This window comes from Micrasema longulum, unplaced genomic scaffold (genome assembly GCF_059751315.1).
Source record: "Micrasema longulum isolate JH-2025_06_02 unplaced genomic scaffold, ASM5975131v1 h1tg002432l, whole genome shotgun sequence".
In the NCBI taxonomy this organism is placed as follows: domain Eukaryota; kingdom Metazoa; phylum Arthropoda; class Insecta; order Trichoptera; family Brachycentridae; genus Micrasema; species Micrasema longulum.
Window position 1 is genome coordinate 1,816 of NW_028279577.1, and position 17,223 is coordinate 19,038.

General features: G+C 33.0%; 1 protein-coding gene across 2 annotated transcripts in view; it reads right to left on the bottom strand.

Annotated features, from left to right (window-relative positions):
- Positions 1 to 809: 809 nt before the first annotated feature.
- The window catches only part of LOC148272219 (calcium release-activated calcium channel protein 1-like), a 28,165-nt gene continuing 11,751 nt past the window's right edge, over positions 810 to 17,223 (bottom strand). For both annotated transcript variants that reach the window (XM_088240344.1, XM_088240343.1), the window contains 4 exons: positions 13,639 to 13,828; positions 11,977 to 12,231; positions 10,645 to 10,746; positions 810 to 5,243 (listed from right to left, as the gene is read on the bottom strand). In XM_088240344.1, coding sequence (XP_088096470.1) covers positions 5,089 to 5,243; positions 10,645 to 10,746; positions 11,977 to 12,231; positions 13,639 to 13,828 — 702 coding nt within the window. In that variant the 3' untranslated portion in view covers positions 810 to 5,088. The remainder of the gene's footprint in view (positions 5,244 to 10,644; positions 10,747 to 11,976; positions 12,232 to 13,638; positions 13,829 to 17,223) is intronic.

Consider the following 17,223-nt stretch of genomic DNA (forward strand, 5'->3'; position numbering starts at 1 on the left):
TGTACTTGTTAACTTAGTGACAATGTGCAATACCGATTGTATAAAAAAAACTTTTCTCTGGTACAACGAGTAACGCTTATAACGAGCAAATTCAAGTGGTCCCATCTTCCTCGTAAAAACCAAGTTCGACTGTATTAAAAAAATAAAAATAATTCTGCATGAGTTCGCTTGCCGTGTAAGCTCGTAATAAATATTTAGGTGCAAATGTGAATATGTAAACTAATATGTTTATTACAATATTTTGAGTTTGTCCAAATGTTTGTTGACAATAAAATGGATTTCGACCCCTAGGGAGTCATAAGATTTGATGATAAAACCAACTGGTCCAAGAAGACGCTTAAAAATAGGAAAATTGTTTTCAGGCGTTGCCTAGGATGTGAAATAATTCGATCAGATGAACCTCTTCAAAACAATAAAGGTTTCAGCTCTTTTACTTCACTAAAGTCAACAGATGGAAGAATTGAAGAAATATGGATGTTCAAAGATAGGCAAAATAGTGAATGTGGCCACTTAAACCATCCAATGACAGGTCATAAGCCCTGTAATGCCTAGACTTCCATATTCCCTTCTCTAAAATGTTTACCATCCCCGTTGTAGTTTGTTAATATGTTTATACTTGATTAATATAATTAATTCATGTTTGTATGTAAGAAGAAAATATGTGTGTTTATGATGTTGTGCATGTAAGCTACTTGTTTTCTCATAATTCAGCCAACAGCTGATCATATTGTAGATTCGGAAAAGGATTTGGTACAAAGTTATGTAATAAAAATTACTTGTCGATGTAATTTTTCAAAAGACGGACCCAATTTTAGTTTTATCATTTTATTGACATTTTATATTACTTAAGTATACAACATTGGTTTCAGTTTTATTATACGTATCGGTATTTAAAAATACTAGTTTCATTTAAGATTATTTTGCTTTATTAGGTGTCAACCTGAAAAATATTTTCAATAATTTGCCCAGAAAATTCTGATTTGTAAAACTATACTTCTGAAAGACACTTTAAATGAATATATTTTGGCATGGGCCATATAAGATAATATTTTTCATTATTTTTATTCAAATGTGTTGAGCAAACTCGAACAATTGCTTAATTCTTCATTTGAAAATATATCTTGGCACCCATAGGGTAGATATTTAGTTTCCTACCTAAAATTAAAAAAAATATTTACATTTAAATTCTCAATTTAAAAATAACTGTCAGTATTTTATTGTCTACATAGACATTTTTTTTATCCTGAGGACATCCTCAGGATAAAAAAACTGAATGCTTGAAATAACTGCGTGTATTTTATTTTTTATGGTAGACATAAAATTATTTCACAACCCGCATTTGTTTTACTGTAAAATTTTTAGAACATTAATATTTTTAACAGTTTGTGGCATTTACATTATACAATCTAGAATCCACATCATGGACCTTTATAATTTACGTTCAGTTGTACATTTTTGACACACTTCATAAATGAATGTGTAGGCCATATTTTTTTATTCTCTTCATTCAATTTATCTATAGCATTTAAAATACGAACTTTTGCAATAATAATAAATTACATAGGAACTTAACTCAATATTATTTCAATTATAAATAGTTTTTTTCTTTTTGATTTCCTAACACTTAATTAAAAATAATTTCATATAAAATTGTTGTCCTAATTAAGAATAAAATCCTAAAATCTAGATATGTTTTTTTTCACTGTACACATTTTCGAATGGTAATTTTACATTAATAAACTTTTCAAAAACACATTAACAATATCAACATGCCCTATGTAAAGTACTCTGTAAGTAACATTGTTGAAGATCTGAGATTTTTAATTTTTGTGCATATAAAAAGCAAAAAATATATGTAAAGACACATAATTTAAAGACGTATACAATTCAGATACAAAGGTTAATTAATTAAAAATATGTGGTGACAGAACTCTGTAACCCGCCCATTCCTGTGATGTAACCGGCATTGCAAATTGCATTTAATTAATTAATATCTCGGCAACTACTGTGAATATTACCACAATTTTTTTGTAATCTTCAAATAAACCCCAACACATAAGAAAAAAAATTATATCACATATTTAGGTATATTAGATATTTATAAATGAAATATTTTGTCCATCAGGATCTCTGAAAATGACAAAATATCGAGTACCCTGAGACATATACGAGTATATAAAACATTCATTTGAGAGAAAGAAATGTAATCTAATTAGATCACTAAGCAAAATGGGCATATTATTTTGATAAAAATTTAAAAGACAGTGATAATCAAGCAATCATTTCCTAACCTCAGGTTACCACACAGTGACTCGAGGGAGTTTTTTCACACAGTATGTTAAAAGTTAAGCTCCCTTGTGCAAAGTATGTAATAAATTTGCAGATAGAGCACTTTACATAGCGCACATCAATATGTATATACAGGTATAAATTAATTCGTTTTGGTCTGAATTTTAGCATTATAATTTTTTTCATTTCAGAAGTCACTGTTTTGATATATATAAAATAGACTAATTGCACAAACACACTAGGCCTCATTGCACATTTAAGTAAGTCGGTAAATAAATAAAAAAACGGTTTAAGAAGCAAAGGCGTTACATTATTATACCTCTAGATTGTTCTAATAATGTTTTTTAAAAACTTTTTTATACAATTCTTAGTAATGATATTATTAATGCCACTTGATATTGTTACATGCAAGAATTCAACAGCTCTTGATATTCAATTAATTTAACCATGTTTGAGCTGATATTACTCATTTTACTTGGGTGAATCTATAAGATAATTTCTTAAATTAAGTTTTACAACTTTAGATGATAATCTGCAACAGAAGATTGTAAAACTGTCGACTCAGTTTTACGAGTTACTTATGAGAATATACAATTTTCAATGAAATAGTATGAATGTATTAATATAAGTGTATTTTTAATGTTACTCACTTAACCTTTTAAAAAGATAGGAATGTGATTTTTTGGCAGGAAAAATCATCGATGTTCTCATAGAGTGAAAAGTTACTTGGTGAATTATGTAAAAAAAAAACAAGTTGCTATTTTTTGTTCTATGCCTGACATTAAAAATGTTTCTGCTTCTTAAAATTCACAACCAATAAATAGACAAGCTAAATAGATTGCATCAGCTAGTAAACTCGCTCTAGTGTATTGAAAAGACAATAAAATGGTCACTTTTTAAGATTACCGTCACTTACACTTTAAAATATCTCAATTGCAGTTTTGAATGTGGACTCTAGAGCAAGATTTCTGTTATGATTATTTAAAATACTGTATTTAACTATGATGAAAATAATATTAAATAATGTTAACAGTAACACTTTTATTTGATCACAGAGGTCACTAACAGTTACAATTGATTATTAATTATAGCCCATTGAAACAGTAAACTCATAACTGTGGCCTAAATTTTAATCGGATGTTACAAATTCAACAACCTCAGAGACTAAAACTTTACAAATCTGTGGCCGTTTATTTTTTTATACAGGGTGTTCTTTAAACCCTGTCAAATCCAAAACCACGATGAGCAGTATGAGCAAGAAGACATATTGGCAGATTAAAATAAATTTTTAGAACGACTAAAATCTTAAAAACTAAAAGATAAATAAAAAACAAATGGTTGCCTACTTCTGCAGGGGAGAAACGAGGAGGGGGGAGTCTGATACACCGTCAACCGCACGGCCGCGCCCTCCTCGCTTCTTCCCTGTAGAAGTAAGCAACCATTTGTTTTTTTTAAATATGCTAATATGTCTTTTTGCCCATACTGATTATCTTGGTTTCAGATGTGACAGGGTTTAAAGAACATCCTGTATTTCATTAACAAAGTTAAATTTTTATCGGTTGATAAAATAATTCTTCACATAAAATTGTTCTGCTTAATATGACGGACTGTCATTAAGGAAAACTATAAGGAAACTTATTTAACTACTTAAATCTATTCTGATAATATATTTATATCTATTTGAAAATGTTCAAAAACTTGGTTTCACTGATTAGAAAAGATCTCTGTTTTAACATATTTAATTGAGAATAAAGTTACGGTGAAAAAATAACAAATGTAACTATTAAATTAAAAAACAAATTTATATAACATCACAAAAATAACTGCTTACTTCAGCTGGTAAATTTCAGATTCTATGTGCGAATTCCCACGTTGTTATAGCTTGTTTTCACACCCACTAAACACTTCAATTATTTTGCTAATCAAAAAGAATCTCTTGTAAGAAAATTGTAAGCAAGAGATGTTAATATTTAGAGTATAATAGTTGTTTAGCGATATTACCTTCGATGAATAAATGTGAATTATATACTTTTAATTGATCCTAAAACTGATATACATTAAATTTGTAGCAATCAATAAGTTTTATGGTACTTTGATGACTCGAACATCAAAGCCATAACTTTTTTATTAAGTAGACTCACACTGACTACGACCTACTCTCTCTAAACCATAGATTTATTGACAGAGTTTAAATCTTGTCTTGACTGGCAATAGCCATACCTGGATTTACTTTCTTTGAGGGTCATAGCTGTCTATGTAGCTATTAGACCTAGTCATGACAGGCAGTAGACATGCCTTGATTTATTGTAATTATTCTCTACGGATCTAGAAAGATTACACCTAGTCACAACTGGGATTAGCCATTTCATTATTTGTTCTCTCTAGATTTGTAGATATTTGACCTAGTCGTGACTGGCAGCAGCCATGTCTTAACTATTCTCTACAGATCTAGAGCGATCAGACCTAGACATGACTTGCAATAGCCATGCCTTGACTCACTCTTTTGAGGTATAGACAGATTTAGACCTAGACGTGACTGGCAGTAGCCATACTCACTCTTTGCAAGTCGTGAATACATAACTATTATAAATAACAACAACAAAATAAAAGAATTTCACAAATCACTAGCCATAATTTTTCTATCAATTCCTGATGACTACCATCAAGTCTCGAAGTTGACGGGCATCAGTCATCATATAATTTCGGTCATGACTTTGTTACATGCCAAGCACACTTTGACTGTCATGGAGTCATGAATTTGACTACCGCGCCGGTCCTCGTGGCGAGGCCGGGCCATTGTCAGACCGGGGAGTGGGTGTTTGTGAAGCTGGTCGCCGAGTCGAGGTTCCGCTTCATGCTCTCCAACTTCTCCATGTCTTCGGTTGAAGAGTCGCACTTGTGGACCACCAGAGAATGGTAGAAGTGTACAGCAAACGCCACAAACACAATGAGAACTACAAATAAAATCAATAATTTTATACTCGTACAGAAAAAAGTCATCTTTACTTTATTAAATGTAGGCATGTATATGTGCACTAATCGACCCTGTCCGCACCCGATGGTGTATAAGGCACTAAATTGGTACATTAAATGCAGTGTATATCAATCATCTGTTACATGAAAGTAAAGTGATTAACCTTACTCTTTGGGTGTCAGCCCAGGAACATGAAATGTTGAAGTGTAGAACCACATTCTTAATAAATATTTCATGTTTACCTTCCCAGGAATTGAACCCGGGACCTCAAGTATGATAGGCGAACGCGCCAACCACTATTCACAAAAAAGCAGATTTATCTCCACTTGATTTCAGGGCTTATGACCTGTTTATTAGCTGGTTTATTTGGCCATTTTATGCACTGTGTAGAATACATATAGAAATTAATTTCAAGCATGTATCTTTGTTGAATTACCTAATAAAATAAAATAATTATTTTTTTTTAAAAAAGCGTGTCCATTATATGAAGCAAAGTCTCGTCGCATTAAAAAAATAAAAATCTTCAAATTAGTCACTCTCTGTAGTCCGGAATACAACCGCTGGTATAAATAAACAAACTCAGTACTATGGGTACGTTTCATGTCACTACTTTTCAAAATAGTTTACTCTATAGGGCGCGTCTATTTATTAATATATCAATGGTAACCGCTGGATATCACGGTCGATATATACATATATATCAAAAACAGAGAAAATATCCCATGAAAGAAGGGAGTTTTATATTACCTTTAATTATTGAACATTGTATTTAAGAACGGTTCAAAATGAATAATACAAATTATATAAATTACTAGCGAACCTGACTGACGTTGTCCTGCCCAAACGTTGGTTTGCTTGCTGTTAGCTTGGAAAAATACTTTAACCCTTAGACTGCTAAACAACGATATATCGTTGTTGTTAATCCCTATCATAAAGTTCTAACTAGACTGATGCTGACGTCATAATCCCCAAAAGGGTAAATGAATTCGAGAACTGCTTGTTGCACTTAACCGTCAGTGGTATAAAACATTTTCAAAACATAAAAAATACTTATTCGACGGGTTATTATTCAGTTTCGTACCTATTTCAGCCCTACGGAAAATTTAATACAAAAAATGTTTTCTTACGCGCGGTGAAAATTCGAGCATTAAATTGTACAGCAAAGTTTCTTGAAAATTAATAAAAAATAATAAAAAATATTTTAATAAAAACGAACTACTTTGAACGACGTCACTTGTTTATATGAATCAACCAATGATAAGAGGGTTGTGGAAGATTTCCGGTTTGCTAATCGTCAATGGAGCAATCAACAGAACAAATCAAGAAGAAGCGGAAGAGAACTTGTGACGTCACACGCGGATTAATTTCGGAAATACAAAACTTTAAAAAATCGTAGCGCTGATAATACGATACATAAAAATTGAAAAAAAAAGCTTTGTTTAGTAGTTTATTAACAAATATATATATTTTTTTAAATAACTAAATTTCCTCATTATACATTTATTCATGATGTTTAAATTTGCAGTGATTTTAAAAAAATAGAAACGACTAAATACAGAAAACTTCTAGCTAGCCGGGAACGGAAACAGGGAATTTTTTACATTGCAAAAACAGTGAAATAAAAAATAAATCATTTTAATATTTAGAATTTTTAATCACTTATATGATATTTGAGAAAAATAATTATATTCTGTGTCTTCCCTGCTATTATACCCGATCCAGTGATTACAAAAATATTGATGTATTTCCGTAATGAATAACTAATTGAATACTTTACCTTTAATATAATAACTCTTATCTAGTAAGGTCCCTATATCACCGGAAAACCCCGTAATTAAGAATATAAACAAATAAGTAAAGAGCCATAAAATATAAAAAATAATTCACCATGGAACCTAAATGATTGTCAATTAGGACGTTTGAATATTAAAAAATCATTTGTTGATTTATTATAATGGGTACCTACAGTAATGTGAAATTTAAATGTCTTAGCTTTTCATTAGGTAGTAATTATTACTCTACAAACAAAACGTAATTATTACTATACAAACTCTATTCTAGAAACTATTCTACAAACAAAACGTAATTGTGGTAAATAAAGTATATCAGCTCGATCTTGATCCAAAAATATTTCAGAAATGCTTCTTCGATTTTGAGCTCTTCATAAGAGTCATATAACTATCATCACTATCACTTAGAAGTTGATCGTTATTGTCGAATTCACTTTCGGAATAGGTTGAGCAGCTAAGGCTTCCGTGTTTCTAGGTGAGGTATTATTATTTCTATATCACTTTTAATATCCGTTATCATTTTTAATGATATACTTTGTATATTTATTCACAATAAAAAGGACCCTTTGCAGAGTTAACTTGTCAGTTAGAGTAATAAAGTAAGATTAAAAATATATATAAATGTACACAATATGTAATTTACCACAGCTGTTTGTAATTTCAGCAACTGTTGTCTATCTCGCTCAATCCATTATGCGCGAACTAGCTATTAGTGAAACGGAATATTTTTCTTGGAACTGATATCGATTTGTGAGACAGTTGTACGAAAACATTATTTTTTAAATTAAAATTATATTATAACATCTACCAAGAAATAACATCACTTCTTAGTACATTTACCCGTTATCATGAAGTTTCAATCTAAATAACTCCATACAAACATTTGGACATACTCAAAATATTGTTGATCGAAATAATTTGCATAAAAAAAATATTTTTTAAGTATTTTTAGGCATTACCTAGGAGGTGAAATAATTTATCCAGATGAAACTCGCCGAATTCAATAAAAGTTTCAGCTCTTTTAGTTTGCAAAAGTCAACAGATGCAAGAGTTGAAGTAATGTAAAAATAATCGTGAATGGTGAATATTTCGCAGTGCGTAAAGTGGCCATTTAAAACAGCCAATTACAGATCATAAGTCCTGTAAATGCCTAGACTTCCATATTCCCTTGGCAAAATGTGTTCCCTCTCTGTTGCAACAAATTCCAAGATATATTTTACTCAAATTTTGTTTAGCATGCGTTGATGGAAGTGGTAGGTTTGATAATAAGGGCACTTTGCCCCGCAATCAACAAAAAAACCAACATAATACTGTCGTTTCAATAATAGTTATTAAAACAATGCGCCTTGAGATTGCTGCGCAAGATCATTTTTGTTTGTTTTTATTTTCCATTAAGAAAGGGTTTACAACCGCTGTACGAGAATGTGTTGCGGGCGGCACGAGTTGTCCATCTTGCTCACTCCACTGGGCTTGAAATAGATATTTATGAAATGGAAGATTTTTCTTGGAATTGCTATTAATTTTTAAAACAGTAGTGTGTTTGGAAAACAACGTATTCGATAAAATATTTTTAAAATGTATTAATAATAAGATTTCTGATTAGATTCTTGAAAAACTGCGTAGCAGCGTAAGGGTTAAAATGATAACTTGGTACCTAGGTACTTGTTTATGGTTGAATTCCAAAACATAAAATAATTTATTTTCAAATATAGAATTATTTTTGCAAATGACAAACTCGGCCCTTTGGATGCACTTTATACATGAATGCGATTTGTAAAAATTGACTTAATATCAGTAATTAATATTTTAGTATTACCAAAAATCCAGTAAAAATAAATAAATGGGAATAAATTATAAGGAATGTAAGGAAATAATCTTATTGGGATCCATAAAAAGCGAATATTGTTTGTAAAAATTAAAAAACAAACCTTTTTTAAACACAAAGAAAAACGTTCTTGAATTTTTTTTGTATATCGTCGAATGCAACCCTGGTAGTCAAAAAAAGAATTATGCTTCTAACTTTTTTTTACAGATTCGATTGAAAATTTTAATATCTACGAACACGCGCGGCGTAAAGATCTACATTTCGCTGAAAACCGCACGTAAATCGGTTAAGCCGTTTAAGATAAGTGCAGTGACATCACACGTACAGAAGAATTATATATATATAAATATATACTAGCTGACCCGACAGACGTTGTCCTGCCCGAACGTCGGCTTGCCTTGGAAAAAGACTTTTCATTGATAAGTAGGTACCAAGGTACTTGTTTGTGATTAAATTCCAAAACTAAAAATTGTCAATATTAAGAAAATATTGAATTTAAGTAGGTACTTGTTTATGGTTGAATTCCAAAACATAAAATAAATATATTTTCAAATATGGCATTCTTTTTGCAAACTTCAAGCTCCGGTTGTCTCACCAACAAAGGGATGTACTTATGCAGGAATACGATTTTTTAAAATTTATTGAATTTAATATTATTTTAGTATTACCAAATATCCAATAAAAAGAATTAAATGGGTAGAATTATTTAAGGAAAGAATCTGATTGAGATCCACAAACAAAAATGTTGTTTGTAAACATTCAAAAACAAACTTTTTTTATACACAAAAAAACAACATCTTTCCATTTTTTTGCAAATGCATTCTCCTCGAATGCAACTCTGGTAGATCGATGAATAAAATATTTATGCTCCTAACTTCTTTTTTACATATTCGATTGAAGATTTTTATATCTACGAACACGCGCAGCGCAAAGATCTACATTTCGCTAAAAAACCGCACGTAAATAGGTTAAGCCGTTTAGGAGGAGTACGGTGACATCACACGTACAGAGGAATTATATATATAAAGATAAAGATTATTGACATTGTAATGTAACACTTGATATTAACAAATTACAACAGGGATAGAGAATACCTTAAATAAGGGAATATGGAAGTCTAGGCATTTACAGGGCTTATGACCTGTCATTGGGTGATTTAAGTGGCCACTTTACACACTGTGTAACATTCACCATTTTGCCTTTTTTCTTGTTTGCAATATTTGGATCACATGCGGTACGTGGTTTTGAGAGTGAAGTAGATAATTAGCCAAATATTATCTATCAATAAATTTCTTTGAAAAACAGTTCGAGTAATTTTCTTGACAATACCAGCATCCTAACACTTGAATCAACATGACTCAGGTGGGTTTAATTTTGAATAGCTAATAAAGTATTGTATCTTGTATTCTAAGTAGCAAATGGAAATGCGAAAATTTGTGACTTCTGCGTGATTTTTATGTTTTTTTACAATTAATTTAAGCTAATCACATATTTGCACGTTTGTATCAACACCTAGAGTTTTTCGTTATTTATAGGAATATAAAATTATGTAACTATTTATTGCAAATATTCGAAATGCACATAACCCTAAAAATTTGACCTAAATAATGATGACAAGTTATAGTAACTTTAACCTCAATTTATCTTGCAACTCCGTGACACAAAATTTCATAGTTTCTCTAAACATCTGGTTTCGTTTAAGGTATTCACAATTACGTACGGCACACCACAGACTTTAAAATTATACTGTTTAGTATGATATTTACCTGGGATGACAATGACAGTAGCTGCGGTGGCTGCCACAAAGGAATAGTCCCAGAATTTTACCCAACACAAAATGGCGATCTCAATCAGGAAGAGAAACAGACCTGAAATATTTAGAAGCAATATTACATATAGGTAAATGAGAGTACTACATCATACTAAAGTTTGCCCACCAAATAACGCATCTGAAGACTTAAGTCTCCTTGACGGTGTCCACATACAAACGACTCATAGAAACTACCTGTAATCTAATGGTCTAAGCAACTCTTATATCTTCATTGAATAAAAAAAAAGAGGTATGTGAACCTTTTACTGACCGGGATCAAACTAATTGAACATAATCAATTAGCATTATAATACATTTTAAAAGCTTTGAAATTATCTTTGAAAGCCACCAGATCTGTATATTTGACATGGCCCATAATAAAAGAGCCTAAGATAGTAGCTAGAAACATAGTAGTAAGTAGAAGAAGAAGGAAAGAAAGACAAAGAGACAAGACAACAAAATGTGTTACGGTTTAGTTTATTAGTGTAGAGGGCAGTTCATGAGTTCCTAGTCCATGGCTCACTTATATACATACGCAAATGGCGCTTTTTCTTCTACTTCAGTTTTGATCCAAGGGGTTGGTTGGCAGTAAATCCTTTCATCTCTTCCTTTACTCCACTCAGTCTTCAGCGATCCTCTTCAACCCTGTATAGGAGTTACAGTCCAAATCGTGGCATATTTGCTCTGCCAATCGATCCCTCAATCTCTCCAGTATATTGTGCGGGAGATTTTCATGTCACAGCAGATGACCTATCCGTCCTGTATACCTTTCCGATATGGTATTTGATAAGTGCCTGGTTTCTTTGATCCTGCTGAGAGCTTCGTCTATACGTCCACATTTTTGGTCCACAGCGCTTAGTTCTTCCAAAAAGGGTATTTGAGTCTAGGGTATTTGATTTGAGTATGTACTTTCTCAGGCCTGTTGTCGCAGTAATTACTATGACTCCAACTTGAGAAATACTCTCTTCTTTTTCTTCAGCCTTCTGTGTTCCACTGCTGGAAAGATCCAGCAGTGGAAGATGCCAGGCAAAGATGCCTCTTTCATATCCTTCTTCTTTCGGCCGGTTGCTGCTTGCAGCCAATATTAACTTTATTTTATCGAACCATCTCTTTTGAGGTCTTCTCTTATTCTCCCAAGATCTCCATCTTAAAATTTTAGGGGTCTATATTGTGGGGTCTTGTCTCACAACATGTCCTGCCCATCGTCTCTTTATAAGGTCAGAAATGGGTCGCATACAATCGGCGTAGATTCAAAATATATTTTAGATAGACATTTGTTCCAGCTTACCCAGTACTGTGCTGAACGCCCACGCCAGCTCTATGAATCCCCTCATCCTCTCGTGAGGAGACTCCCTCAGCACGTCCCCGGCGCTCATCTTGCTCACGGCGTCTATAGTGGGCAGCAGGTACGTGGATATCATCAGGGCGAAGATGTGGACAGCCACCAGCACCGTGGTGCACACGGCGAACATAACAAATAGCCACTCCGGAACGTTCGTTGGCTCGTTTATCTGAAGCTCCACCATCGCTATCATAGCGAATCCTGCAAATTCCAACAATATTATGAGCATATTCAAATTTAACAAACGTACCAAGAAGTCTGTGCATAAATAAATACATACACAAACTATTGGCTTCTCTGTACGCTAAGTACTCACCATTTCCACAGCGCCATGTTAAACAAACATGAAAATGTAGATTTATTTCATGTATCCTTATTCAAAGTAAAATCGATACTTAACACGATTTTTAACAGAATTCTTAAAGGAATCATCATCATCCTCTTTCCGTACCTAATGGTGCATAGGGCACTGCATTGGTACACCAATCGCAGCGTATCTTAATCATTTTTGCTACCCGAAGGTAAGGTGAACCGTCTTACGCTTCAGGTACCAGTCTAAGGACTATGGAATATTCTAGTGTGAAAACACACGCCAACCATGCCGGGAATCGAAGCCGGGTTCATGCAAATATACTCATACACAAATATCAGTTTATATTTATAGACAGTCGAAGATAATTCTGTTAACTTCCCATTGTAATCGGGGCCCTGAGCCCTGGGCTTAAAATTAATTCAATTTTAAGTATCTTCGTCGGTAACCTATAATTAAACGTAGTTAAGCAGAAAGCAGCCAGTCCACAATTTAAAAAAAATGGGATATTGATGTTATCGGGCGCAGTAAGGTCAATTCTATGTTCTGCTAAAAACAGCCAAAACGCTTTCATACAAAACATTGTTTTAATCACCTTCTGAAAATGTTGTCCATCGCAAAAACGGCATTTTTCAATTTGCAAAAAACACCCACAGCACTAGAAAAATCTTAACCTATTTTAAAAATCATTAAAACTTATCAAACTTATAATTAAATTCTTGTTTGTACAAAAAAACTGATAAATTCCTTGTTTATCATTTCAAGTCAAAAACATTCCAACTGTAGTGTAAATTTGTTTTTTCACTCTTTTCACAAAGGTGCTATTATCTCAGTTTCACTATTCTATGGCTGGCTGCTTTCTGCATAACTACGTTCAATTGAACATGTTTAGAAGAAAAAAATGTATGCATATTCTTCTTTTCATACAGAAAACTTAATTTTACTTTGTAGATAAAATTGAAGATAAATATTAACTTCTCATTGTAATCGGGGCCCTGGGGTGCTATTCTGAACCACTCTCGTGAAATACCAGCCCAGGTCTATAAAGAGCCTGGCTACTGTGTGGAAGGCGAGAGTTTACATTTCGCTAAAATAATTTTCTTGTAGCTATTACAGTTTTCCTTAAAAATTGAAAAAACTGTCAATAGGGACATATTTCAGGGTTTGGTGAGGTGAAGCGTCAAGTGGAGGGAGAATATTAAAGTTTGAACACCCCATCCAAAGGTATCACATCACCTTAGTTTCAAAACTATATATTTATTTGTTCATTTCAAAAACAAAAAAATACTGGACTGTACCTGATAGTAGCTCGCTCGTGGTGGCCGTAGCCTTCAGCTTAGCCCGGGACATGTGCAGGCGGCGCCAGGAGAGCCCCTCGGCTGACTGCGGGCTCGGGGGCTCGGGCTCCCCCGCGCAGTGGCAGCAGCAGCGGCAGGACCGGGACGACGCCCCCGAGGGGGTCCCGAGACGGCGGTCTTCGCCGTTCAACTAGACATATTTTAAACAATTATTTAGGACTGAAAATAGATTATACATGCCACAAAACTAAAAAAAATGAGGGCCGATTAAAAAAAATACATCTGACTTTTATTACGAATTTTACAGCCCATACATAAATGTTACACATTATTACACTGACTTATAAAAAAAAACATGTTGTTGCCTTACCGACCGCATATCGTATTTAGCATTTTTTTTATTTATTTGTAATTAGACTATCTATCAAAAATAGCAAAATATTTTTTTTTAACGTTTTTATGTATGGCATTTTCAACATCGCTATTTTTTTAAGTTTTGTGATTTGGGAATTACTCCGCCTGTGACGTCGCGAGTTCAAGTCGGTGAGTTGTCCTCACATTTAAAATTAGCACCCCGTAGCTATCTAAACACACTAAACGTTAAAACACATGACTACCCGGATGCCGGAAATCTATCACAACACATAAAACGCTATAATTTATTGGTTATTTTCACGAAACCCGTGACGCTTCAATTTAGTTCATTTTTATAAAAACCGTCTTGATTAATTTTTTATACATTTTCGAGGAATTTCGCCGTACAATTAATTGCTCTCGTGTAAGAAAACATTTTTTTACCTAATATTCCGTAGCACTGAACTTCCTGTAGAAAAATTAGAAAAAATATGAACCAGGTAAATTAAATAAATTTATTCGAATTAATATTATTATGTAACAATGTATTATTGTAATAAAATGCAAATTGTGTTAATAACTATATTATTAAAAACAGATCGTTCATTTGAAAATGGCGTCTATATTGTGACAAGCTCTTAGCTACGTGTTAGCACAATAGATTTGTGTTATATTATGTATTAGTATGCCAGTCAAATAATTACAAATTCAATTCATCTGAAATCCAAGCCACCATCTTGTAAATGTGAATTTACTACATACAAAAATATTTCAACAGAAATGTTGACTTTTCAAAATTACCCACATCTGTTATTTTGTTAACATTTTGTTGCAAATAATTATTAAAGCATAATGTATTTATAATGTATGTATATTAATTATTCATCTTCATAATTCAAAGTACCAGGGGCGAATCGTCTAAATAAGCGATTATGCAACAACAACAAACCATCACGCCGTTTCCTCGTAAGGGTAGGTAGAGAGGATAGAACGCCACATCACTCTATCTTTGCATACAGATCTCGCTTCCGATACAGATCTACATTCATGCATCTTCTCATGCACGCGCGCCGATTATTCCGACTTATGACATGTCCATCTTCAAGTATTTGTTGGATTTGGTCATGCCATGTCTTTCTCGGTCTTCCTCTATTTCCGCATCTATCAACATTCGCATTGTAAATATTCTTAGCCGTTCTTTCGCTGTCCATTCGCTCTACATGTCCAAACCAGCGCAGAGCTCCTTTCTTGATCTTGTCGATAGTGCTTATCTCAGCCTTACATAATGTACGGATCTGGACATTTGTGCATCTATCGTACATGTTTTTACCACACATTCGCCTGAGAGATCGCACTTCGATAGCATTCAGCCTAGTTTCATCCCTGTTTTTCCAAGTCCAATACTTCGCTCCTATATATCAGGGTCGGGACCAGGACTCTTTTATGAACTGCTAATTTTGCCTCTTGCGACAAACATTTATTTGGTGATTTAAGTGCACCGTTCACTCTGTTCCCGGCACTCACCCTCCTTTCAATATATTTCTCTCAATCCCTAGTAAACATACTTCCCAGATGCACAAATTCCTCTACTTGTTTTAGTATAACTCCATTCACAGTGATTTCACATTTAGTCATACTTTCATTTCTTTCATAAACCATCACATTCCATTTATCGACATTTTTTATTTGATTTTTTATTAATAAATTTCATAAAAGATTCATGTTTTTGAAAAATTCTATACATATCTACTTTAACACATCTAGTAAATGTTATCACTGTAACTCTCCAAAAAAGAGACTAACTCTTGTGCTTGGAGAGTGACTTACACTGTTGTAGTTGTTTATTTATAAGAGTTTATATAATTTTAAATACGAGTACATCAGAAAAAAATAAAAACATAGGATATATAAAGAAAAAAACATAAAACAATAATACATTCCTACTAATTAAAATTTAATGTAGTTTTTACACTTGTTCTAAAAATTTCTTTAGATTGACTTTAAATTTATTTATTCATATATTATTTTTAATAGTTTTTAGTTCATTGTGAAGATTATTATAATTTTTTACACCTTTGAGTAGAAAGCTATTTTGACCGTGACTTGTAAATGTAAAGTAAAAGAGCTGAAACCTTTATCACGTGGGTGAGATTCATCCTTCACGAATTCAACTTCACAAAAGTCAACAGATGGAAGAGTTGAGGAAATGTGGATGTTCAAACATGGGCAGAATGGTGAATGTTACACAGGGTGTAAAGTGTTAACTTAAACCAGTCAATGACAGGTCATAAGCCCTGTAAATGCCTAGACTTTCATATTCCCTTCTCAAAAATGTTTTCCCTCTCTGTTGAAATAAATTTAAATAAGTTATTACATTATCACATCATCGCTTACAAGTTTGACGCCAAAACGCAGCACGTGCGTTTGTCCCGCAGGGCGCGAAACGTCTCGTTTTCGGGTAATTCAAACCATGCATATTTTAAGCCTTTGCCGAAAATTTATCCGGCGTCGCTCGTAAAATACTGCAATTTTTTGTTTATTTAAAAATAATTTCAAAAAGTGAATAGATCCTTATTGATAACCATTTCTGTTTCTACAAACTTATGAGCTATTTCCGTTTCTTAGATTTTCAATGTCAAAGACTGCTGATATGTGCAAGGTGAAAATATCCTCACCTGACCTTCCTTCGTCACAATTTACAAATAACGATAATGTCCGCTCCGATAATTCCCGCGTTACCAGATTCCACCTTATCTGAGCTTCGTGTATTGTTTTTTTAATTGTGCTATCGCTTTTACAAGTTAAGTTTCACAATATTTACTTGATCATCACCAATAACAACGCATGCTTTATTTTATCGAATGTGTTCGTTCTAGTTAGCGTGCATTCAATTTATGGATTGAATTAAGTGAAACGGTGGGTGAACGTGGATTCACGTTAAAGTTAATCTACTAATCTTCGCGTTAAGGTATTTTCTCAATAAGTCGTTTCTAGCAACCTTGGTTTTGTCGATTGGTCTGAAAAGGAAAACTTACGAATCATGTATACTACCAGTGACTACATTTGCATTACAGACCATGGCCCTCACACAAAGAAATGTAGAAAAGCTCAAATGTACACAGCGATCCATGGAAAGATCCATGCTTGGAATAAGCCCAAGAGATAAAATAAGAAATGAAGAAATTAGGAACAGAACCAGAATAACGGATATTATGGATCGCGTAGCAGGAC